Below are 23,420 nucleotides of genomic sequence, written 5' to 3' on the forward strand. Positions count from 1 at the left end.
CACACCGTATCTCCTATAGTCCCTGAGCCTTACACACACACACACACACACACACACACGCCATAAACAACATACCACACACACACACTTTCCCCGACTTTTTACTTTGAGCGACAACAAGAAACAAATGAAAAGGACTTTGAGACTTGAGAGAACTGGCCCCCTGCCCATCTTTCCCAGTAGCCCTTGCTGGTCTTAGCCCAGTCACTTCCTGCCCCTCGTTTTGTGGGCACCAGGTGCCCTCCCCTCACCACCCCTCACTCGGGGGAAGCTGGCCTCAGGCTGTCCAGCCCCAGGTCCAAGGGGCCTCCCTAGCCCTCTACCCGCCTGCCATCCCCACAAGCCAAGCTCCCTACAGACCCCACCGCACGCGGTGGCCCGGTGGACCCCTCCTCCTGCTGTGTGTGAGCGCTGCCCGTCTTGGCCTCTGGAGCGAGGGGTCTCAGCCTCTCTAACAGCCTCTCTTTATGAGCAGTTCAGTGAGCCAGGCCCTGGCCACGGAGTGAGCCATCGAATCCCCCCAGGAGCCCAGTGAGGTCAGGGCCGGCAGTGTGCCCATTTCCAGATGAGTATCTGAGGCGCAGAGAAGTGGGTTGCCAGCAAGGCGGAGCTCAGGCTCGAGTCAGCTGGCTGTACCTGTGCTCCTAACGGTGAAGCCAGACCACCCCGTCTGCCTCCCAGAGCCATTCTCCTGGAGCCTCACGAGGGCACCAGCTGCATGGCCGGCTCAGGCTGCTCTCAGCCAGCACCAGGTGTGGGTGAGCTGGGTTCTTGCCCCCGCAGGGCAATCAGCTCCAGAAGCTCCTGCGGCTGAGCCAGTGACTTAATCTAACCTCCTGTTCGTCAGTTTCCCCTTCTATCAACTGGGGAAAATGGTAACAACCACTTCCCTAGAGGTTGTGGTGACATTAAAAAGAGTTAATCCAGGTACAGCCTCAGAACTGTGATTAACTTGTTTCTCCTCTAACAACCACTGACTCTACCTCAGGACTCTACTCGGGTGCCCCACCTCCTCCAGGAAGCCCTCCTTAACGCCCACAGTCTGGCTCAGGCACACCCCCTCCCCGACGCTGGCCTCCTCTAGCACCCACGATCCATGACTGCAGCCCACACGCAGCCCCTCCAGTGCAGTAATCACCGTTCATGCTTCTCAGGGTCAGGGACCCGCCGTGCAGGCCTCCGTGTCACTCTGTGGGGAGTGTGTGCTGAGAGGAAGCTCGGCGCCTCCGGGTATTGTGGGAAGGGAGGGCACTCTCCCTCCCAGGCCTTGCTCAGGCCCTGGAAGTGCCCCTGCTGAGGGTCGGGGTAGGAGAACACTCCTTCCTCCTCCAGTCTCCGCTGAGCCTGTGACTGGGCTCAGAGGGTCAGCACGGGCTCCAGGACCTGTCTTGTGACTCATGATAGTCCCACAGCTCCTTCCACCCTCCAGACCCTGTCCCCCACGCACATGCATAAACAGGCCCTCACAGGCTCTGAGATCCTCATCCCAAAGGACCCCAGAGTAGCTGGATCCCTGGGTGGCACTGGCCTTGGGGAGGTCGTGAGGGACCCTGGCACACTGCCCACCATGGAGCTCCAAGGTCCTGCGTCCAACCATGCATCCGTCCAACCAGCTGGGCTCTGAGGCCACGGTGGGGTGGCCTTCAGGATACCCCCTCTGCGTCAGGTAGGCTGCGCTGACGCCTCAGCTGCCCCTTCCCCCCACTCCCCTCCCCCAGAGGAGTCCTGCTTGCTTAGGAACAGTGCTGTCCGCCTCCACCCTGCCGTGGAGAGGATGTCAGCCACTCCAAGGACCCACTCAAGTGACCCTGCTAGCTCCCCTCCACCTGGTCAGCTCCCTATGGGACAGGGCTGGGGTATGGGGCCCACATGTCTCTTGCCAGTTACAATTCCACTAGGCAAGTCAGTCCACCCCCAGGCACTGATGCCTGGCCAGCCAGGATTCTCTGCATGATGAAATGGACCAGGGCAGGGGGCTAGGTGGGTGTGCCATGGGACAGCCGTTGGGAATTCACATGTAAAGGTGTGCGCTGGAATTCATGGAGCTGCACGTGAAAGTGTGTGCATGGTATGAGCATGTGTCTGCATGGTGGGGGCGTAGCTCACAAGCCTAGAGAGGCCAGCGGGGGCCACCTGGAAGGCTTCCTGGAAGAGGAGAGTCCTGGCCAGCAGTGAGAAGGAGACACAGGCTGTACGGACCAGGGGAGGGAGGTCGAAGTGAGGTCCAGGTGTCCCTGTCTGAGCCTGTGCCAATGGCCACCCCTTCTGCCCCTCCCCAATCCTCCCTGCAGCTCCCTGTGGCCAGCAGCTCTGCAGCACTCAGCTCTGCTCCACTTCGCGCAGCTCCGCTCCAGAAAGGCCACCTCCTCCCTGCCCTCCTCCTCCCCCACCCCTCCTGCTGTCACCACTCACCGTTCACAGCCTCGAGGGCGTGGGGACCCCAGAGCTGGACACACCGCACCGGGGCCCCAGAGCCCAGCTGGTCGGACGGTCGCACGGTCGGACGCAGGACCCCAGAGCCCCGAGGTGGGCAGTGTGCCAGGGTCCCTCACAGCTTCCTCAAGGTCAGTGCCAGCCAGGGATGTAGCCACTACGGGGTCCTTGAGACCTGTAGAGCCCACCCCAGGCCCCTCATCGCAAACCTCAGGCCCCAAAGTGGGCTTTACTCCAGGTATACCTCAGGCGGGCAGGTCAGTGGGCAGGGGGCACTCCTCTGTCCACAGGCTGGCCCAGGTCTGGGGTCTATCAGGAGAGGTCCCAGGCTGGGGGCCAGCCCTGGCCTTGCTCACAGAGGCCTCACAGGGGACACCCGGCACCGGCCACGGGGAGCTAAAATTGGAAAGTGGAGAGTGGGAGGCAGCTGACAAAGCTATTTCGCAGGCTCTTCACCGTGCTCCGGTTTCAAGCTTCTGCTCCCTTAACCCGATCCTCAGGGCCTCCCTACCCCCACCCGGCCCGTGGGGAGGTGCGTCAGCCCTCAGGCCGGCGGTGTAGAAGTCAGGTCCGGCAGGCCGCTGGTAGGGGCAGGGGCAGCGGACGGTCTTCTCCGATCAGAGACTGCAGGGGGGCTCACTGAGAACACTCAATCCTGTCCCTGGTCCGCTGTGTGACCTTGACAGGTCCCTGCCCCTCTCTGGTCCATGAGCCCTCCATCTGTGTAATGGGGAGAATGCCGACTGTGGTGGCCCAGGAGAGCCGGTTCCGGAATTGGTGAGGGAGATATAGAGGATCTGGGGCGGGAGAGAGGGCCATGCCAGCCACCTCGCTCGGCCCAGCCTGAAAGGATGGCCACGGGTCAGGCCGGAGCAGGATAGAGAGGGCACAGGTGCTAGCTTAGGTCCGAGGGATGACCCAGGAGGACTCCTGGGGATGAGCTAGGCCCTGGCAGGAGGGAGTGGCCAGGCTCACCCCGAGCCCAATGCTGGTCAGCACCTTGGGCAGCGGCCAGCACACTCCCCGGTGTCTGCCTGGCCCAGCCTAGCCCCACACCCCCTACCCCAGGGCACTTCCTCAAATAGCACAGCCTCCAGCTGGCATCCAGGGCCTGGATACACAGAGCACTGAGAGAGTGGGCAGGTGTGGCCACGGACACAGGCAGGAACCAGGGATGTGGCAGGCTGGGGCTCAGGGGCTGGTTGGCGTAATGGGGGTCAATGAGAAGCTATAGGCTAGACCTCCCTCCTCCCGTGGGGAGGTCACAGGAAGTAAAGGCAGCTCAGGAGGGTATGGAATCAGAGAAAGGGGCCCGGAGGAGGGGTGGATTTGTCAGGAGTTGAGAGAGACTTCCTGAGGGGAGTGGGAACCCTAGGGGCCAGAAATATGACTGAGGTGATGCAGAGGGAGTTTCTCCACAAGAAAGTCATCTGAGACCTTGGAGGAGCAGTTTGAGCAGAGGGTGGGGACCGGCCCACCTGAAAGGTATGGAGCAGTGAATGAAGGTGTAGAAGGCCGGCTGAGTGAAGACAATGCTTTCAAGAGCCTTCAGCGGGAAGGGGGAGGGGCCGAGAGTAGCGGCTAGGAGGGGGCACCAAATGGCAGGGGGCCTGGGAGGAGTGGGACATGGGCGGGGAGAATGGTGGCATGAGATGCCCAAGGGGCTGTCTCTCTTCAGAATGGGGACCGCTTCACCTCAGTGGGGACCATGAACTGGGCTAGGCAGGGCCGGGGGGCAGCGGTGCCCTCACCCAATCTGTCTCCCTCAGCCCCATCCAGGCTATGGGCGTCAAGACGGCCTTGCCCGCAGCAGAGCTGGGCCTGTACTCCCTGGTGCTGAGCGGGGCCCTAGGCTATGCTGGCCGGGGCCTCTTTGAGGCTTCACAAGGTAACAGCTGGGCCCCGGGACAGAGGGGTGGGACCGTTCTTCCGCTGGGGGTCTCAGGGCTCCACCCAGCAAGGCCAGAAACTTAGAGCTCCAGACTCAAGGGCAGTCCCTAGGCCTTGGGGCCAGGGGGTCGAGTCAGATGCAGCCACAGGGAGACTCAAATGCAGAAGCACTGACAGAGACCTGGGCAGAGCCAGAGAAAGAGAGAGAGTGTGTCTCAGACACTCAGGGATACAGAGACCTGGCCCCAGACACACAGTGAGACCCAGAGAGAAGCAGAGGCGGAGAGAGACCCAGGCCCTCTCCCGTCCCCCGAGGGTGGCATCAGCCTCGCTGTAGAGGCAGGTGTGGGTGTGAAGCGCCCTGAGACCAGACTCTGTTCTCAGGTGGGGCCCACAGGAAAGCCTTCCGGGAGTCTGTGCGACCTGGCTGGGAGTACATTGGCCGGAAGATGGTAGGTCCCCCACAGCGCAGGGTCCCTGACCGGGGTCTCTGATCCCTGGCCCATCTCTCCTGTCCCAAACCCTTCCCCGCTCTCCCCTGTTCCCAATGGTCCCACATAACAGAGGGCTGGCAATGGGGAAGGTCTCTGGCTTGAATTTTCAGCATCTTCAGTTTCTCCACGGGCCCCTCCTCTGTCCTCCTGGGGCCAGATCAAGCCTGCCTCAGACCCTGCTCATTTAGGAAACAAACCGAGACGGGCTTCCGCAGGGCCTCCAGCACCATCCTCCCCAGGAACAACGCAGTAATGGTGGAATGTCAGGCAATGTGCTGGACAGAGGGGGAGCTCGGAGCAGCAGGGCAGCCCACGTGGTGCCCCTCATTCCTCTCTACCTACCTTCCTGGTACTTCCCTCAGAGGGGAAGGCAGGGACCTCAGCCGTTGCTCTCCTCTAATGCACAAGAAGACTCTGGGGGCAGGGAAGGGGTTGAGACGCTGAGCAGCCCAAGCGCCAGCCCACTCTGCCCCCACCCACCTTAACCTGCCTGGGCCTGCCCCAGGACGTGGCTGACTTCGAGTGGGTGATGTGGTTCACCTCCTTCCGCAACGCCATCTTCCTCGCTCTCTCCGGACACGTGCTGTTTGCGAAACTCTGCACTATGGTTGCCCCCCAGGTGAGCTGGACCTGAGCCCCCCCCTGCCTCCCCCTCCCCCTCCCCCACAAGGGTTGCGGGGAAGCCATTGGGCTCCCACCTCCGTTCACATGGAGAGGTAGACGAAGCCTCCTCCCTGTCCACAGCTCCGCTCCTGGATGTACGCTGTGTACGGGGCCCTGGCGGTGGTGGGCACGATGGGCCCGTGGTACCTGCTGCTGCTGCTTGGCCACTGCGTGGGCCTCTATGTTGTCTCACTCTTGCACCAGCCCTGGCTCTGTCTCGGCCTCGGCCTGGCCAGCCTCGCCTCTTTCAAGCTGGACCCCCTCATCTCCTGGCAGGTGTGTGCTGGGGCGGGGCAGGGGTGGAGGGTGCAGGGATAGGACCCCAGACCTCTCACCCCATCCAAAACGTTTGCCTCCTAAGTCTCCCCAAGCATTTCCTTCACTTTCCCACCCGTCTTCAAGCCTCTGACCATGGAGCGTGCCCTGCCCACAAGGTGGTCGCCTCCACCGCAGCAGAGACACGTCCAGCTCCTTCCCTGCTCTGCCCCAGCACTTATGAAATTGGCCCTCGGTGGCCAGCGTTGACGGGCGCTGGCAGAGAGGGTGACGGCAGGACCAGGCTGGGCCCCTGCAGGAGGCTGGGTGGGCTTCCCGGAGGCAAGGGGCCCCCTGGTGAGCTGGCGGCCTGTTCTCTCCCATCCAGAGCGGGTTTGTAACAGGGACTTTTGATCTTCAAGAGGTGCTGTTTCACGGGGGCAGTGGTTTCACGGTGCTGCGTTGTACCAGCTTTGCGCTGGAGAGCTGTGCCCACCCTGACCGCCGCTACTCCCTAGCTGACCTGCTCAAGTACAATTTCTACCTGCCCTTCTTCTTCTTCGGGCCCATTATGACCTTTGATCGCTTCCACGCTCAGGTGAGGGGACACCCTGTGGGCTCCCAAGACAGGACTGCGCCCCCCCCCCGGGCGGAAGTGAACGCCCCTCAGACCCCAGAGGGGCCCGTGTCTCCACTCTCAGCGTTGCCAGGATGAAGCCGCGTCTCCCCTCACCCTCGCATCCCCAGACAGCTAGCTCGTGACTCACCGCTCAGACAGGGCTCCTCGCGCAGGGCTTACCTCCCCCACTCAGACCCTAGCCGTCCCTCAGGTGAGCCAGGTGGAGCCGGTGCGGCGAGAGGGCGAGCTGTGGCGCATCCGGGCCCAGGCGGGCCTCAGCGTGGTAGCCATCGTGGCCGTGGACATCTTCTTCCACTTCTTCTACATCCTCACCATCCCCAATGACCTCAAGTTCGCCAGCCGCCTCCCGGACAGCGCCCTCGGTGGGTGCGCGCCGGGCCCAGAACAGGGATGGGGTCGGGGCCGCCACTTCAGAAGGACGGACCCTCTGCGCCCCAACGGCGGCGGAGTCACAGCTGGGGAAGCTGGCGCCCCGGGGGACAGCACCTATGGCAGGGTGGGGGAGCGGGGATTTAGCCTTTGAAACGCGTGGGACTTGGAGGTAGGTTTGCCCCGTGACGCCGGGCAGCGGTACCAGACAGAGGCCGCCCACCTCGCCGGGGCCTGGGGCTGATTTCCCCAGCCGGATAGGGTCTCCCTGGGGCCAGCCCCTCCCCCCAGGACGTGGGGGCGGGGCCTCCGTGGGGGCGGCCGGGGCGCAAGGACACCCCCACCCCCACCCCGAGCTGGGGAGAGAGTACCCGTAGGGGAGGGCGGGGCTCCATGCCTCCCCTGGATTTGGGAAGACCCGGGGCGGGATGGGGGACGGGAGGGGAAGGTCGGTGTGATGCCCCCCGGGCCGTGACGACCCCTTGTCCCCAGCTGGCCTAGCCTACTCAAACCTGGTGTACGACTGGGTGAAGGCGGCCGTCCTCTTCGGCGTCGTCAACACCGTGGCGCGCCTCGACCACTTGGACCCGCCCCGGCCTCCCAAGTGCATCACAGCGCTCTACGTCTTCTCCGAGACGTGAGTGCGAGGTCCAGGGACTCGCCTCCGGGATCCCCACCTCCCCTTCGCCTCTTGCCCCAAGCCCCGGAGCTCATCTCCTGGCTGATTCCCACCCGTATGCTCTCCTCCCACAGGCACTTTGACCGTGGCATCAACGACTGGCTTTGCAGGTGAGTTGGGGTGGGGTGGGATGTCACAGCCATCCCCCAGGTGGCTGAGCAGGGCCGTGGCCAGGTGGGTCCACGTCTTCAAAGATCACCTCTGGGCCAGAGGAAGCAGGGACGGAGGGAGGAGGTCATGGCAGAGGTCGAAGTGAAAGACAGAGGTTTGGACTTGGGTGGGGCCCCTGGAGGTGAGAGAAATGGAGTGGAGACACACAGCAGGCAGCCTGGACAGCACCTGGCCGTGGATTGAGGGCATCAGAAGGGAGAGGGCGATGACTCCCAGGAAGTCGTGTGCCCGGAAGGACTCTGGTTGAAGGAGCTGGCAGAAGGGCCTGAAAGGAGCGGTCAGAGGAGCAGGAGAAAAGGCAGGACCGTGGGACACCCTGGAAGCTAAGGGAAGACCATCCTGGCATGGTAGGGGCAACTGGGTCAGATGCTGCTGGTGTCAAGGAAGCCAGAGACTGAGCGTGAGCGTGGGTGGCATGGAGGTTCTCAGCCTTTCCCCGGAGAGGCAGGGGCGGGGAGGAGTCGGGGCTGGGGACGTGGAGGACAGAGGAACCGCAGGGTAGTTCCCGTGTGGACAGCTCCTGGAAGAAGCCTGGTACTGAAGGGGGACACACAGAAGTGGCCGAAGGGAGAAGTGGGTGTTTTAAAGACGGGAAATAATGGGACATGCTTGGGTGCCGAGGGGAATTATTCAATAGAAAGGAGGGAGTTGGCAGCGCAGGATAGAGGGGTGATTGATGGAGTGAGCTCCCTGAGAAGGGGAGGAGGCGATGGAACCAGGCAGAGCTCTGGCTTCGGCCACCGAGGAGGAAGAAAGGCCAGTGTGGATGCAGAAGAATGGCAGGTGAGTGTGGAAAGGTGAGGGATTCCTCCTGAAAGCTTCGGTTTTCTCCATGAAGTAGGAGGCAAGGTCATCAGCTGAGAGACGCAGGGTTGGGGATGGAGGGAGGCACACAGATGCTGCCTCTCTCCTCCTGCCTAGATCACCACACCCATTCACGCGTGCAGGAGAGATGAGGTGGAGTAGCCACGGCAGAGCCTGAGAGAAGATGCTGGCCAGAGAAACCGTGGCACTGACAGCTCAAGTGGGGTTGGCGGTAGTGGGTTTACAGATTCTAATATGTGAAGGTGTGGGGTTTTTCCCATCAGGGCTTCGCTTCCTGGGTGCAGGTGAGGAGAAAGTGGGTGATTGGGCTTTCCCAGATGGGTGAGAAGGAAGAAGTGAGGGAGAAGGGTTTTTAGGTTATTTGTAATGATGACTCATTGAATACAGTTAAGAAGGGTGGTAAAAATAGGAGGGGGTCACAAGATGAGGAAGGTGGGGGGGAGGTCAATGAGATTGAAGAAGTGGAGCTAGGGACTCAGGTCAGGTGGGGGGGGCAGGGTGAAGGATGGGAATTAGGAAGGAATCAAACAAGTGGTGCAAAAGTTGGGGTGTGGCCATGGGAGTGGGTGACTGAGGTGGAGTGGAAAAGAAACCATTGGTGAAACGAGGAGGTCAAGGAACAGAGAGGCTGGTTATGCAATAGGTCTTCTATTGAATTTATTTAACAGATATTTATTGAGTATCTACTATGTGCCAGGCACTGTTCTAGGCACTGGGGATACAGCAGTGAACATGACAAAGGCTGTGAACTCATGGAACTTACAGCCTAGTGGAGAGAAACAGACCATAAACAGGTTAAAAAAAAAAGATAATTTTAGAGAGTGGTAAGCGTTATGAAGAAAATAAAAGAGTGTAATGGGGTAGAAGCTTCTTTAGTTGGGGTTTGGGTAGGCCTCTGTGAGATGAGCTGAGACTTGAGTGATAACGAAATTTGGAGAAGGGAATTCCAGGCAGAGGGAACAACAGGTGCAAAGGTCTTGAGACAGGAGCCAGCTGTGTGTGTCTGAGTATCAGAAAGACCAGTAAGGGGACAGCATAGTGAATGAAGGGGAGAGTGGTGGGTGATAGGTCAGGGTGGGAGGCAGAAACCAGATGACGTGGGATCTTCTAGCCACAGGAAGGTGGTTGAGTTTATTCTAACTGTAATGAGGAGCTATCGCGGGAGGGTGCGATTGTGGAAGTGAGGTGAGCTGGGTTACACTGTTAAAAGATGCCTCTAGCTGCTGTGTGGACAACGGACAGTAGGGGGCAGAGGCAGAAGCAGGGAGATGACTTAAGAGGCTCTTGCAATGATCTGTGTGACAGGAGATGATCCCCTGGACTAGGGTGGTGTTAGTGGAGGTGATAAGCAGTGCTCAGGACCGAGTGGAGCCCGTATAGCATTTGCTGGTCTGGATGTGAGTGGAGAGGGGAATTGAGAATCCAAGATGGTACCAAGGCTTCTGGCCAGCAACTGAATGGATGGTGGTATCATTAGCTGAGATGGGAATGAAGTAGGTTTGGGCAGGGATGGGGGAGTTGGTCCTTCATGTGAGATGTCTGGTAACAGTTGGATATATGAGTCAGGAGAGAGACTAGAGAGACAGATTTGGGGCCTGTCAGCATAGAGACAGTATTCAGAGTCTGAATGAGATCGCTTGGAGAAATGAAGGCAGCTAGAGAAGACAGGAAGTTCAAGGCTGAGCCCTCCACATTTTGAAGTTGGGTAGAGGAGAGGCAGCCACCTGAGGCCCAGGGTGTTGAATGTGCCCAGGATGATAGCGTTGAGGAAGCTGCCCCCGTGGTGTATCCTTTGCCCATCTCCCACCTGCCTTTCCCCACACTCCCAGCGGCCCCTTTTCCCGCCTTGCCTGCAGGTACGTGTATGACCACGTCGGTGGGGAGCACTCTGAGGTGATCCCAGAGCTGGTGGCCACTGTGGCCACATTTGCCGTCACCACTCTGTGGCTCGGACCTTGTGATACTGTCTACTTGTGGTCATGCCTAAACTGCTTTGGCCTCAACTTTGAGCTCTGGGTACAGAAGCTGGCAGAGTGGGGGCCCCTGGCACGAATTGAGGTGAGCAAGGAAGGTCTGGGGCTGGGTTGTCTGGGGCACTGGAGGGGGTGGCACTACTGCTCTCTGGAGTCTTCCAGCCACACTTGGCTGCCAGGCCAGGACTTTCTCACTACCACCCCCCTCCGGGTCGTCGGGGCAATGGCCCCCTCTGTGGGTACCTGGCCCTCCCTTCCCTCCTGCAGGGTCGGGGGGCACCCAGGCCTGGCTGCGTTGTTCAGGCCCTGCCCTCTCTCCAGAGTTCAGTTTCCCATCTTTTAACAATGAGGGAGAGCTGACCGGGGACTCTCAGGGACACAGGCATATCCCCAGGACCCAGGTGGCCACCTAGGCAAGGCCTCTGACCCGCCACGTCCTCTTTCCCCTGGGCCTCTTACCTCACTGCCTATGTTGTCCTGGACCCAGCAGGCCTCTCTGTCGGAGCAGATGTCCCGCAGGGTCCGAGCCATCTTTGGGGCCATGAACTTCTGGGCCATCATCATGTACAACCTCGTAAGCCTGAACAGCTTTGAGTTCACAGAGCTGGTCGCCAAGCGCCTGCTACTCACAGGTGAGGGCGGGGGATACGGAATATGCCAGGTATCGACCTCAAGGACTGTGACCTCCTGAAATGTCCCCACCCCACCGCAATTCCCCAGGGACTCAGCAGGGAGGCACAGTCAAGCGGGGAGAGAGAAGAGTCACTGGGGGAAAGGGGAGCTGCTTCCAGGCGCGCATGACCTCTTCCCCACACAGGGTTCCCCCAGACCACGCTGGCCGTCCTGTTTGTCACCTACTGTGGTGTCCAGCTGGTGAAGGAGCGAGAGCGAACCCTGATGCTGGAGGAGGAGCAGAAGCAGGACAAAGAGAAGTCGGAGTAGGGGAGAGGGGGAGACGGATGGGCTCTGCTCAGCTGTTCCTGGGAGGGGCCCGACTGATACAATAAAAGACTTTTTACCGCGCTTTGGCTCTCCCCTGCCCCTTCCTCCAGCAGTCTCCTGGCTCCCTGTCCAGGCTGGATGAGGAGCTGGAGGTTCAGGGAGGGGGCTCAAGCTCTTGGCGCAAACAGGACGTGTAGGAGACACACGTGGAGGGCAGAGACCACCGACCTTGGCAGCCCAGCCGCTGAACACGGAAGCCCCAGGTCTTCAAACCACCTGGTCGCTGACGCTTGGAGCACCTGACCCCAGACCCCGAGCTGCTGGCTCGGAAGGCACTTTATTCTTCTTACAGGAGACTTACCCAGGCTGCAAGGTGCACTCGATGGGGAACCACCCCCCCCATCTGACGGGCGAGGAGACTGAGTTCTGTGGGGAGTTTACGGGCACACACAGTCGGGCTGGGGCTGGGCCGGGATGCAGCCTGACCACCCCCCGAGGTTCTGCCTCATGGACCAGGAACACGTGGGATATGGAGACACCGGAGTTTCTCGTCCCTGCCCGAAAGGCTAGCTCCAGGCAGCGAATTCCCTTTCCTGGCTGAAGCGGCCCCTCGGGCACTGTGACGGGATGGGATACAGGTGGGCTTTGCCTCGCCCAGACTCCTCCCTGGAGCCCGCATCCCAGAAGGCCGGGCCTGTGTGGGCTGCAGCATGGGGGGCGCGCAGTCAGGTCCTCTGGGCGGGTCACAGCTTGGTCAGGCGCAGCACGTTGAGCCGTACAGGTAGGAAGGTCGCGCCAGCGGCATAGGCGATCTCCCGCAGGACCCCCTCCCACTTCTTCTCATCCTCATTGTACCTGGGGTGAGAGGAGTGCAGACACGGACGAGGAGCTCAGTCAGCCAAGTCCTGGGTGGGACCCAGCAGGGAGGGGTGGCTGGGTGCAGTAGGCCACCCCTGGGGAGTGCCGCCCCCCAGCCTCAGGCCCATCTCCAGGAAGGCCAGCTCTTGGAGAGCGCCCACGCTCTGGGAAAAGGGTCCCACCCCCAAAGAACACCTGCCCTACCTTCCAGGAAGAGCCCCCTCTCAGGAAGCCCACACTCCTTGAAGTCCACCTCCCTCCAGGAAGGTCTGCACCTCCCCAAACCCCTCCTCTTGAGAATTTCTGTACTCAACTCTCCGAGAAGTGCCCCCGGGGTCCTGCCCTCCCAGCAGCACTGCCCTCTAGAGGCTGCCTGCAGCACTGAGCATCACTGAAGGTTCAGAAGCTGCCCCAGGCTGCCGAAACCTCTCCCCTCCACCCCCAGCTAGGACCAGCCATAGAAGCAATGGCTCTGAGAAGCTGGGATCCAGCTACTTCTCAATCCCGACCCAGCTCTCCCCGTCAGGAGGGAGGGGAGAGGGAAGAACTGGCTGCCTCTCAGGGCCTGCTCTGCTCCCTGGGGCCCGGTTCTGTGGGTCTGGGCCCTAACCTTGGCACCAGGTCCTGACTGACACTGTCGATGCCCCACAGGGGGGCGTGGTACCATGTGTGCAAACCCAGACTTTCCCAACAAACTGGAGAGACCCTGGGCTGAGCGAGGCATGTCTGCTGCCCTGTGCCCACAGGATTTCCTGGAAGAGGGATCAGCTCTGCCCACAGATGAGCCTGCTGGGCGCTGCCTCGGTGCCCAGCTGGCCTTGCTCACGATTCCCCTCACCTCCCTAGGGCCAGGCTCACCTCCAGATGTCGTTGAGCTCTGTGGGAACCAGCTCCCCGGACTCAGTCTCCAGTGTGGCAAAGCCGCCGATGGCATAGAGCGTGCCCGCCAGGCTGACCAGGCTGAGCGAGCTGCGCTCTTGTGGGAAGGCCTCAAAGGGCGCCCACCTGGCAGGAAGGAGGGGGCGTGAGGAGGTGCCTCACCCGCCCCCGGGGGGCCGCAGCGAGCCCAGTGACTGTCGCCCGCCAGCACTCACAGCTTCAGCTGCACCCTGCAAAATCCGACTCCCAGGCACCCGTGCTCCCAGCCCAACCTGCTTCCTGACCTCTCGGGAATGCCCTCTGGTCTTCACTTCTTCCCCATTCTCTTGCCCCTCCCGTTTCCCTCCACTGTCCCCTTGTCATTCCATCTAACCTGCCCCATGAAACCCACCAGGGCTCTCCCCAGTGTCCCGCCTTTGCTCCTGAACCAACTCCAGCTTGCTACCTCAGTGACCATTGAGACCGTCCCTTGCACTCCTGCCCCGTCCCTTTTCTCCCCTTCACGGCCCAGTGACTCTCAAGGTGCCTTCACTCCCCTCCCCTGGCTCCCGAAGTTGGGTCTTCATCCCTCCAAAACTGCTCTCGGGTCCCCAGCCACCACAGGGCTCTGGAATCCAGGGTCCACATATGCACTTCTGCTGATGTGACTTTCTTCATTTCCCACCTCCCAGCCTCACCTCTTGGGATTCCTTGCTGAATAATGCATCTGCCCCTGCTGCCCCCAGGGCTTGGGCCTCGGCTTCTCCCACTAACATCCTCTCCCTGAGGGAGCTTGTCCCCTCCGAGTACTGTCCCCCCTCCCCAGATCTCACCCTCGAGCTCTCTCTTTGCCCTAGTGGGCTCCTCCTAGACACCCAGGCACCTCAAATCCACATGTTTTAACTCGACCCTCACTTTTCCTACCTAACTTCAACAGTTCTTCGATAAATGACCTCCTTGGGACTTCCCTGGTGGCACAGTGGTTAAGAATCCGTCTGCCAATGCAGGGGACACGGGTTTGAGCCCTGTTCTGGGAAGATACCACATGCTGCGGAGCAGCTAAGCCCGTGCGCCACAACTACTGAGCCCGCGTGCCACAACTACTGAAGCCTGCACGCCTAGAGCCCGTGCTCCTCAACAAGAGAAGCCACCACAATGAGAAGCCTGCGCACCACAACGAATAGTAGCCCCCGTTCGCCGCAGCTAGAGAAAGCCTGCGCGCAGCAACGAAGACCCAACACAGCCAAAAATAAATGAATAAATTAATTAATTTAAAAAAAATGACCTCTCACCCTCACTCAAAAGCATCCACCTCTCCCTCTCACCCCCACCATCCAATCAATTGCTACATCCTGTTTCTTCTGTCTGCTAAACTCTTGCTACTGAGTATGGTCCATGGACTGGCAGCGTCAGCATCACCAGGGAGTTTATTAGAAATATACTCTGAGGTCCCTCCCCATACCTGAGAATCAGAATCTGCATTCAGAGCGTGATCCCCAGGGATTCATGGGCACATGAAAAGCACTGGCCTAAGTCTTTCTCCAGTGCATCCTCTCTGCCCCATCCCTGCTGTACCCCCAGCTCCAGACCACCATCACTTCTTGCTATACAGCTGTACCCCTGCCTCCTAGGAAATCCCTAATCTCTACATGAGCTGCCATGAGGCATCTTAGGAAAACACAGAAGGGAGCTTAAAACCCGTCAGAGGCATTTCATTACTCTCAGGATAAAGTCCCTCAGCCCGACTGCGCCCTCTCCAGCCCCAGTACCCACAATCCCCACCTCCCTTCACCCACCACACACTCCATCCAACCTGACCAATGCCCTCTCCTCCAGTGAGCCTGCCTTTTTTCTCCTAAATGCCTTGGCACCAGCCTTCCTTTGCCTTTGGGCATCCTTCTCCCACCACCTCTTTAGCTAGTGAGTCCAACTGGTCTGCCAGCTCAGTTTTCTTCCCGATCTCCCAGGGCAGGGCAGCTTCTGTCTCAGTCACTGCTGTATCCCTAGCACCAGGCCAGTGCCTGGTACGAGTCTCTGAATGAGGAACCTGGCATCTCCGGGGAGCTCTCTCCTGCAGACCAGGCTGGCCACAACCCTTGTGGGGGAAGCCCACCTCACTGCTGATCAGAGTAGAGGGGCTAGTTCTGTGCTGATGTCCAAGCTGCACGGTGGAGACTCAAGACAGAGGCTATGTTTCCTGCCAGGGCAGACACAGAGAGGTCTGACATAGGCCCAAAGCCACACAGCCGGGCTGGTACAGTGGGGCCCTTCGTCCCTGGCTGTCCAGTGGAACGGGGGCAGGGAGGGGGGAAGCAGCCATACTTGCCGTCCACGATGTTGTACACCTCAGCTGAACTGGTCAGCCCTGTGTCTGTGACCCCAGCAGCCACAAAAATGCGGCCGTCATGGATGGTGGCCCCGAAGAGTGAGCGGGCAGTCTTCATGGGGGCCAGCTCCCTCCACTCGAACTTCTTAGGGTCATAGACGCACATCTTGTTCAGGCACTTCCTGTGGCGGGGCGGGGCGGGGTGGGCGCGCAGTGAGTGAGAAGCAGGAGGCGGGAGCAGAGCCGCCTCTTCCCTTGGCCCAGTCCCTCCAGCTGCCTCGCAAGGCAGTCAGGACAGACCCCTGACAGCCTCGGGGAGACTCTGCTTCCGTTCTACCCGCCGACCCGGCTGCTGCACTCCTTTCTGGCCCGCGCCTCACCTGTCGCTACCTTTGCCGCCAATGACGTAGACAAGGTCCATATGCGAGAGCACAGAGTGGCCGTACACGGCATAAGGCAGCGGGTCCGATTCGCCCCATTTGAACGACCTAGAGGGGAGGGGAGTAGGGCGCTCTCAGCCCCCGTCTCTGCATCCACCCACCACCCAACACATATTGGGACGCCCCCGATTCGTTACCGGAACTCCCAGACCTCTTAGCTCCTCGCTCCCACCCCACCTGCCAACCGCGCCCAGCCCCTACCCAAGCCCGCCTCCGCCCCTAGCCCTGGGCTTTCGCTCCCCCGCCACGCCCCGCCGCCGTCCCGGACCAGCCCCCAGGCTCCTCGGCCCCGCCCCCAGGCCGCGCTCACAGCCTGTCGTAGCACATGACCGAGTCCAGGCTGCGCTCGTCGTCCTTGAGCTCTCGGCCGCCGACCACGTAGATGGAGTTAAGAGCCTCTCCCAGGCCGAAGAGGCAGCGCGGCGAGGGCAGCGGCGGCATCCCCAGCCACTCTGAGTCCAGGTGGTCAAACTGCGGGCCGGGTGGCCAGTCAGCGACCGCCCCCCACGTCCCCCACCAACCCACCGCCCCAGTCCCAGCCCGGCCCCACCGCGGCCCCGTCTGGCCACCCCCAGGTCACAGAGGAGTCCGGGTCTCCAGGTAGGGCCAGCGCAGACTGCAGGCGGTGCCTGGAGACAGTGCCTCTCCTCCTATCTGGCTGAGAACAGCCGACCGTCCCACCCCGCGTAGCTGCCGGGAGACCACCGTTATAGCACCGTGATGGGGCATCCCATACAGAGCTGAGAAGGGGCCTCTGAGAGGGAGGCCCAGCTGCCGTCCTGGCCTTCCCCAGTACAACTCCTGAACTGAGGCCTGCCTGCTCCCTGTTTTCCACTCCATCCCACTGCACAGGAAACATCCAAATACAGCCACTCACCCCTTAAAATCTACAGTGTAAGTCTGCGACCCTGTGTACCCCAACAGGTTTTTTTTTTTTTCCTTTACTGGCGCACCCCTGCGGCTTGTGGGATCTCAGTTTCCCCACCAGGGGTTGAACCTGGGCCCCCGGCAGTGAGTGGAGTCCTAACCACTGGACCGCCAGGAAATTTCCCCCAACAGTCTTTTAATAACCATACTAGGGGCTCATCTTTTGGGAGAGTTTTCTGAGGGCTGAGCACTGTGCTGTTGAACACTTTATAACCTTCAGACAACCTTATCAAGCAAGGAAGAGTAATATCCCCATTTACGAACAGAGGCCCAGAGAGAATAAACAATGTGCCCATGATGTGCCTCGGCTGGTAGAGACGCCCCCCCTCCCACCCGCCCCAGCTTAACCCTGGCACCACAGGGCCCCTCACCCTTCTCAAACCTGGTCAGGCCTCACTCAGCACACCACTCACTGCAGGCTCCTTCCCATCTCCGTCCCCTGCTCACTGGTTCCCAGCCTGAAGCACTGCACCCTCCCCTCCATGTCTCCAAATTCACCCAACTAGCAAGGCTCACACCTGCATGGCCAGTCACCAGAAAACCATTCCTGCCCTCTGAGATCCCACTGTCACATTATAACTTGGACTGGGCACCCCACTCTCCTGGTCCTTCCTAGGCCTCAGTTTCCCCATCTGTGCAATGGGAAAGCAAGGGAGGATGGTCCCTCTGTTTGAGACACTCCGTTCCACATTCCAGTCCCAGCCTCATGCATAGTTGTTGGCCAGGACCCCTACACTGACCTTGTTCTTCCTTCTCACTGTCCCTGACCCCACCTGCTGTGCAGAGCTAGGGCCTCCAACATATCAGACCATCCTGAGGCTGACATCTCCCTGAAACTGAGACACCAAAGTTGTGCATCTTATTGTCAACTGCCTGTAACTATCTTCAGCCTTCAGGCAAGCGGCTGTCAGTCATCCTCCCCGGTCTACATCTCAGCCTAGACCCAATGACATTCCCCAACAAGTAGACACGGGCCTCTCCTGGGCCCCAGGGCTGCCCAGAAATCAGAACTGGCCACGACCCTCCCAAGGCTGGCCAGGCACCTGCAAGAAGTAAGCACTCATGGGGTCCTCTTTGTTATCCTCATTGTAGAAAAGGCCCCCAGCCACGAAGACCTGGTTCTCCTTGGTCACTAGACTGACGTGGTTCTTGGGGATCTGGGTGGAGAGGGAGGCACAGTAGCACTCGTTGGCTGCCGGGTCATAGGCCACGGCGCCCTCCTCACTGATCATGAAGATGAGGTCCTGTAGGAACATGCCAAAGCGCAGGGTGTCATTGAGGATCCCGGGTAGGACGCGCTCGGCCTCCTCTTCATCCTCCTCCGCCTTGGCTTCGGCTGTGCCCTTGTCAGTGGCCTTGGCCCCCGCTGCCTCTTTCCCCTTCTGCTTCTTCTTGCGCAGCACGGTGATGCGGCCCTCGTGTGCATCCTTCACCATCTGCACCTTGCGCAGCAGCTCAGGCTGGGCACGCACGAGAGGGTGGCGCTCCACGCGGCTCTCTAGGAAGGCGCGCGGCAGCAGGCGGCAGCGCACGCTCTCGAAGACGGTGGGCAGCGAGCGCTGGCGCTCGGCCTTCCCCTCGGCGTCGCCGCTGCTCGCCCATCTCATCACCGCCTCGAACACGGCCTCCTCCTTCTCCACGTTGAGGCCATCGCTGGAGATGATGGCGATGAGCTCGTCAGCCGAGAGCCCGAGGAAGTCGGCGTCGCGGGCCACCAGCGAGAAGCGCGCGCAGATGAAGTCGCGGGCGGCCACGGCAAGGCGCGCGCAGTCGAGCAGGAGGCCTAGGCGGAAGACCGCCAGGCAGTTGGCGAGGCACAGGCGCTTCTGGAGGAAGGACACGCAGATGGTGAAGATGGATGGGATCTGGAAGCGGTGCGCCGTGGCGAACAGGTCCTGCACGCTTGCCTCGTCCAGCGCGATCTCTGATGTGTACAGGTAGTGTAGCACCTGGGCCACCACGTCAGGGGACACCTCCTCCAGGCGCAGCTCGCCCGCGCGCTCGGGCTCGGCCAGGAAGCGTGCCCGGAAGTAGGGGCTGCAGGCAGCCAGCACCAGGCGGTGGCATGGGAACTCACGCTCACCCACCCGCACCACGCAGTCGAGGAACTTGCCGTGGTCTAGCATGTCCTTGAGCCCGTCCTGCAGGAGCGTCTGCTGGTACAGCCGCTGCTCCTCCGCCTGCTCCAAGCCCGACGCCATGGTGGGTGGCCTTCTCTCCGCACTCCCTGCCTTCTTGCTGGGTCGCGCACAGTCTACGCAGCTGTCGGAGCCGGACTATATATAGAGGTGGACTGGGTCCTGTAAGGCGAGCTGCCTGGCCTCCTGCACATGACGCAGAGGGGACAGCTGGGCTGAGGCCCCCTCCCAGAGCAGTCTTGACTCAGCCCAGGGGCTCATGGGATAGGGGTGGGGTGTCTCTGTCCTCCCTGAAAGATGAGGGCCTCGCTGTCTCATTTCTAAACGGAGCACAGAGAGGCTTTGACGTCTTTCCTTGGTTGGGTGATACCTCTCAGGGGAGGGGATGACCCAAGCTCCGCCCCTCAGTCCAAGGAGAGGGAAGCCTTTGAGTCCCTCTTCCAGGGTCTCCCTTCCTTCATGCCTTCTCCGCCTTTCTACCCAGGTGCCTCTAGCCTCCTCCTTGGAGTGTATCTTGCTCCAGCCACCCCTGGACGCAGTGTGCTTGGGTTTCCTGCTCAATGAACTTGGGCATGGGGACCCTGTTGCCTCAACTTTAAAGTGGGAAGACTTTTCCCCTTTCTGCCCCAGCTCTGAGAGCCTCCTTGGACTGTGCAAGGAAGCAAGAAGGTACTTAAATAAACAAGGTCACCACTTTCCTGGGGGTCCTGGGAAAGCCAGATCCCTCTGTTGAGCCTCAGTGTCCCTTCCTACACAGTGAAGAGATGGGCGAGTTCAATTTTAAGGGCCTCAGTTCTTCTGAGATTCCCAAGCCCTGAGGTTCTGTGTCCCTGCGAGTACACTGGCACAGAGTTTAACCCTGTAAGTCGTCAGACGTGCCAGAAGATTTAATTTCATAGGATTCAACTATTCTAGGTGTTTAAACCCCCAGGGATCAAAAACCAAACATAACACTCAGTTTAATATTCCAGGAAATCTGTCTATGCTCGGTTCTTGGTCCATACTAAGCTTGGCCTGAGCCTGCGCAGCCTTGGGGCCCCTGCACCCTGGCTAGCATGTAGGGAATCGGGGTAGAGGTCTGGGACAGCCGGTCCCGATGCCCACCCTGCTGTGGACCTCTGACCACCCTCCCCCTCCCCCACACATGCACACACACATCAACCTCAGCCGCCAAGATTAACTTGTTCCCAAAGTGCCAGAGGGTGCAGCTGTGGGTTAAATTTAGCCCCCGAGACACTGGTGTGAACCGCTATGGGGCATTCTCCCACCATTCTTCTGAGTCACTTGTTTATAGCCTCAGGCTTGCGGGGGGCAGGGGGGATTGGCGAGGGGGCCTCAGCCTGGGCCCGGACTGAGTCACCTCCCCGTTCTGTGATCTCAGTGATGTCACTGCCTGTCCTTCTGATCAGTGCTTTCAACCTGCTTGCTCACCCCACCAGCAGCTTCCAGAGGGGCACAGCACCAAGGCAGTTCCTGGAGGTGGTCCTGTCTGTCTTTCAGAAAGGGCAAAGGCTCACCCAGGGGCCTCCAGCCCGGCCCTGGACTGCAGGGCACTTCCAGTAAGAAGCATCAGTGAGGAGACCAGGCTCCGAGAGGCTCAGCAGCTTGGCCAAGTCACACAGCTGGCAGGTGGCTGAGCCAGGATCCGAAGCAGATCTGCCTACCTCCAAAGACCGTGGGAATCCCTTTCTACCTTGCTGCTTCCTGCAAATAACAAAAAATGTCTGTTAGGGCTTCCCTGGTGGCACGGTGGTTGAGTCCACCTGCCGATGCAGGGGACACGGGTCCGTGCCCCGGTCCGGGAAGATCCCACATGCCGCGGAGCGGCTGGGCCCGTGAGCCATGGCCGCTGAGCCTGCGCGTCCGGAGCCTGTGCTCCGCAACGGGAGAGGCCACAGCAGTGAGAGGCCCGCGTACCGCCAAAAAAAAAAAAAAAAAAAAAATGTCTGTTAGTCAGAGTCTCATTTACCAAAAACCAGGACGGAAGGTACTGACTGAACAATTAGCTTATATTTATCAGATGACTCAATGACATATTTTTAGATTATGATGAATTCCATGGTGCTCATTTCCTACCAGGCATTCTACTAGAATGTTTACAAGTGGCACATCCATTCATTGAGAACCTACTGTGCACTCTTCTAAATGTTGAGGATTCAGCAGTGAACACATCGGGCAAGAATCCCTGTCTTTATGGAGCTTACCGTCAGTTGAGGGAGGGGGCAACAAATAAATATATAAATACATACAGGGTGTCAGATGAGAACTGCTACGGTGACAGGTAGCTGGGAAGGGGGCATGGGAAGTGACAGGTGCAGGTGGTCACAATTTTAAGTGGAACAGTCAGGATGGACTCACTGAGAGGACTACACCTGAGCAGGTTCAAGCCAATGCAGAGGAGCTTTCCAAGCAGGGGAACAGCTTGAGCAAAGGCCCTGAGGCAGGAGTGCACCCCTCATGTTCCAGGAACAGCAAGGAGGCCAGTGAACAATGAACGAGGAGGTGAGTAGGAGATAAGGGCAGAGAGGTTGTGGTGGGGTATCATGTCTGGCCAGTGTACAGACTTCAGTTTTTCCCCTCAGTGAAATGGGGAATCACTGTTTATTTTTAAATTATAATTATGGGAAATGCATGTATTTCCAGAGAGAGAATGATATACTGATCTCCCATGTACCCAGCATCCCATTTCAACAACTATCAAGTCATTAAGTCATGGCCAATCCTGTGTCATCTCTGCCCCACCCACTCTGTTCTCACCCAAGGACAGGCCCAGGGATCGGATGTGGGAGGGAGGAAGCAGGACTCCAGGGCTTGTAGTTGAATCAAAGGAAACTGTCATCTCACTTCATCTTTTAAACGTTACGGCGCTGGGCTTCTCAACAGAAACACGCCAGCATCTAAAATTCTGAGGGCGATGATTTCCAGCCTGAATTCTAGACCCAGGCAAACTCATTCCTGTGTCAGGGTGAAAGAAAGAGTCAAGCTCTTTGGAATTTAATCCCCTGAAGTGGTCCTGAGGAGAAGGTAAATTTCAAGGTTAGGAAAAAGGAGCCCACCAAGACATAAACCTTCTAGAAGTTAAAGATCTCTGCAATGAGCTGAAAGGGATACAGTCTCGGCAAAGTGGGACAGGGAACCACTGGCTGGGGGATGTTGTTAGGCATTCTCAAGTCTTCTCACGGGAGCTGGTTGCAGTGTGTGCACCCCAGGGTTATCTTGCTGCACGGCTCCCTGGTTACAAGAGTGATGAAATCGATGGAACGCCCGCCGTGTTTGCACATATTGGAAGGAAAACTGAATTTATAGCAAAGGGTTTGGGAACGCAGCAGTGATAAGCACATAGAAACCGAAGCAAATCACGCTTAAGAGAGACAAAAGTAAAACGTTGTGCAAGAAAGGAAATGGAATCATATTCTATTATATGGCTTGGTTGAGATCAGTGTTTACACACTCATAATAATGTACACACTAAATATTACTCTAACCCCAAATAATAATATAACCATGCTGGGAGGAAGGAGGAAGGGAAAGTGTGAGCGTAACGTTTGTGCGTGTCATGGGAGTGATGAAGAAATACATCAATAGCTGATGCCTAAAACTGAAAAAAATCAGGAAAGTAGCATTGGAGGTGTGCTTTCTGTGGGCACGAGAACACCAAAAATACCAACTGAATTGGAGCCGCTCGCCTACCGGGAGTTGGAGAGGAGCAGGTGCAGGGGACTGCAGGTTTTTGTTAAAAAACGAACGTTCTAGAAGTATCAATATTTGGCTTCTTCAACTATGCCCAGGTAAAACGTTAATTTTAAAAAAATAGATATTTTCCCAGGGATTCTATAGAAAATAATGCTTGTGGCATCAGGCCGTTGCTCACAGCACGGTGGGGTCGAAGGGAGGAGGCCATGGGGAGAGGCAGCAGACAGACCACCGATGGACGGGTAGAAGAGGGGAAACAGAGAGGAGCTGAATCCCCACAAGACACTGCAGGAGCAGCCAGGCCCGCAGGCCTGACAGCAAGCTTCAGTTTTAGGGTGACTTGAGCGAGCCCCTGTTCCCTTCAGAGAAGTGGGACTGTGTGGAAGGCAATGTCCCCATCCTGGGGATGTGTATGCCCTCTCTGGCTGGTTAGTGAACCCACCCACCAGCCTCCTCTCCTAGCCCTTCCCGGTTATTCCCCTCTCCAGGTATCTGGGACCAAGTGCCACATACATGGTGGCCTCAGTCACCGTGTGTCACCACAGCCTAGAGTCCTATCCCGCACAGAGCCAGCGCTCCAGTGAAATAATTCTTGGAGGTCCGCAGGGAGAGCCGCCTGCTCCCTCCTCGGAGTCCGCTACCTGTCTTCCACCTGCGATGTCCTCCCGGGTGCTGACATCTGGCTCCTTCAGACCTCAGCTCCTGACTCTGGATGTTCCCCAGGAGCCCAGCCCACCCTCAAGGGAGGGAGACGGGGTGTGCAGATGCTCGGGGCACGGGTGTCCACGTGGTCTTCGGCCAAGCTGTCAGGTTCCGCGCTACCCTTGCTCTGGTCCAAGTCTCTTC

The 23,420-nt window shown here is 59.1% G+C and overlaps 2 protein-coding genes across 5 annotated transcripts; one reads left to right on the top strand and one right to left on the bottom strand.

The window, feature by feature from the left end:
* Positions 1–1,855: 1,855 nt before the first annotated feature.
* On the top strand, positions 1,856–11,409 carry HHATL (hedgehog acyltransferase like). Of its 2 annotated transcripts, none has more exons than XM_073811048.1 (12): positions 1,856–2,564; positions 4,203–4,321; positions 4,708–4,775; positions 5,323–5,436; positions 5,562–5,756; positions 6,124–6,333; positions 6,566–6,737; positions 7,237–7,381; positions 7,498–7,533; positions 10,276–10,477; positions 10,880–11,024; positions 11,210–11,409. In XM_073811048.1, the coding sequence occupies exons 2-12, from the start codon at positions 4,216–4,218 to the stop codon at positions 11,332–11,334; spliced, it is 1,518 nt and encodes a 505-aa protein (XP_073667149.1). In that variant the 5' UTR covers positions 1,856–2,564; positions 4,203–4,215; the 3' UTR covers positions 11,335–11,409. The 2 variants fall into 2 exon arrangements, with proteins under 2 accessions (XP_073667149.1, XP_033720550.1); XM_033864659.2 differs by having other exon boundaries at positions 1,858–2,564; positions 10,883–11,024.
* On the bottom strand, positions 11,019–23,341 carry KLHL40 (kelch like family member 40). Of its 3 annotated transcripts, none has more exons than XM_073811046.1 (6): positions 17,787–23,341; positions 16,127–16,287; positions 15,757–15,864; positions 15,377–15,558; positions 13,051–13,197; positions 11,019–12,189 (listed from the first exon to the last, which is right to left on the bottom strand). In XM_073811046.1, exons 1-6 carry the CDS (start codon positions 18,942–18,944, stop codon positions 12,089–12,091), a joined length of 1,857 nt encoding a protein of 618 aa, XP_073667147.1. In that variant the 5' UTR covers positions 18,945–23,341; the 3' UTR covers positions 11,019–12,088. The 3 variants fall into 3 exon arrangements, with proteins under 3 accessions (XP_073667147.1, XP_019802562.1, XP_073667148.1); XM_019947003.3 differs by having other exon boundaries at positions 15,373–15,558; XM_073811047.1 differs by lacking the exon at positions 13,051–13,197 and having other exon boundaries at positions 15,373–15,558.
* Positions 23,342–23,420: the final 79 nt, after the last annotated feature.

The sequence above is a fragment of the Tursiops truncatus genome, chromosome 10 (genome assembly GCF_011762595.2).
Source record: "Tursiops truncatus isolate mTurTru1 chromosome 10, mTurTru1.mat.Y, whole genome shotgun sequence".
Lineage (NCBI taxonomy): Eukaryota > Metazoa > Chordata > Mammalia > Artiodactyla > Delphinidae > Tursiops > Tursiops truncatus.

Excerpts from the sequence above, each read along its gene's own strand:
- HHATL (XM_073811048.1), top strand. The coding sequence starts at position 4,216 with ATGGGCGTCAAGACGGCCTTGCCCGCAGCAGAGCTGGGCCTGTACTCC. Across the intron at positions 4,322-4,707 it reads CCTCTTTGAGGCTTCACAAG|GTGGGGCCCACAGGAAAGCC; the intron begins GTAACAGCTGGG and ends CTCTGTTCTCAG. Across the intron at positions 11,025-11,209 it reads CAAGCGCCTGCTACTCACAG|GGTTCCCCCAGACCACGCTG; the intron begins GTGAGGGCGGGG and ends TTCCCCACACAG.
- KLHL40 (XM_019947003.3), bottom strand. The coding sequence starts at position 18,944 with ATGGCGTCGGGCTTGGAGCAGGCGGAGGAGCAGCGGCTGTACCAGCAG. Across the intron at positions 13,198-15,372 it reads TACAACATCGTGGACGGCAA|GTGGGCGCCCTTTGAGGCCT; the intron begins GTATGGCTGCTT and ends CCTTCCTGCCAG. Across the intron at positions 12,190-13,050 it reads GAGCTCAACGACATCTGGAG|GTACAATGAGGATGAGAAGA; the intron begins GTGAGCCTGGCC and ends CTCTCACCCCAG.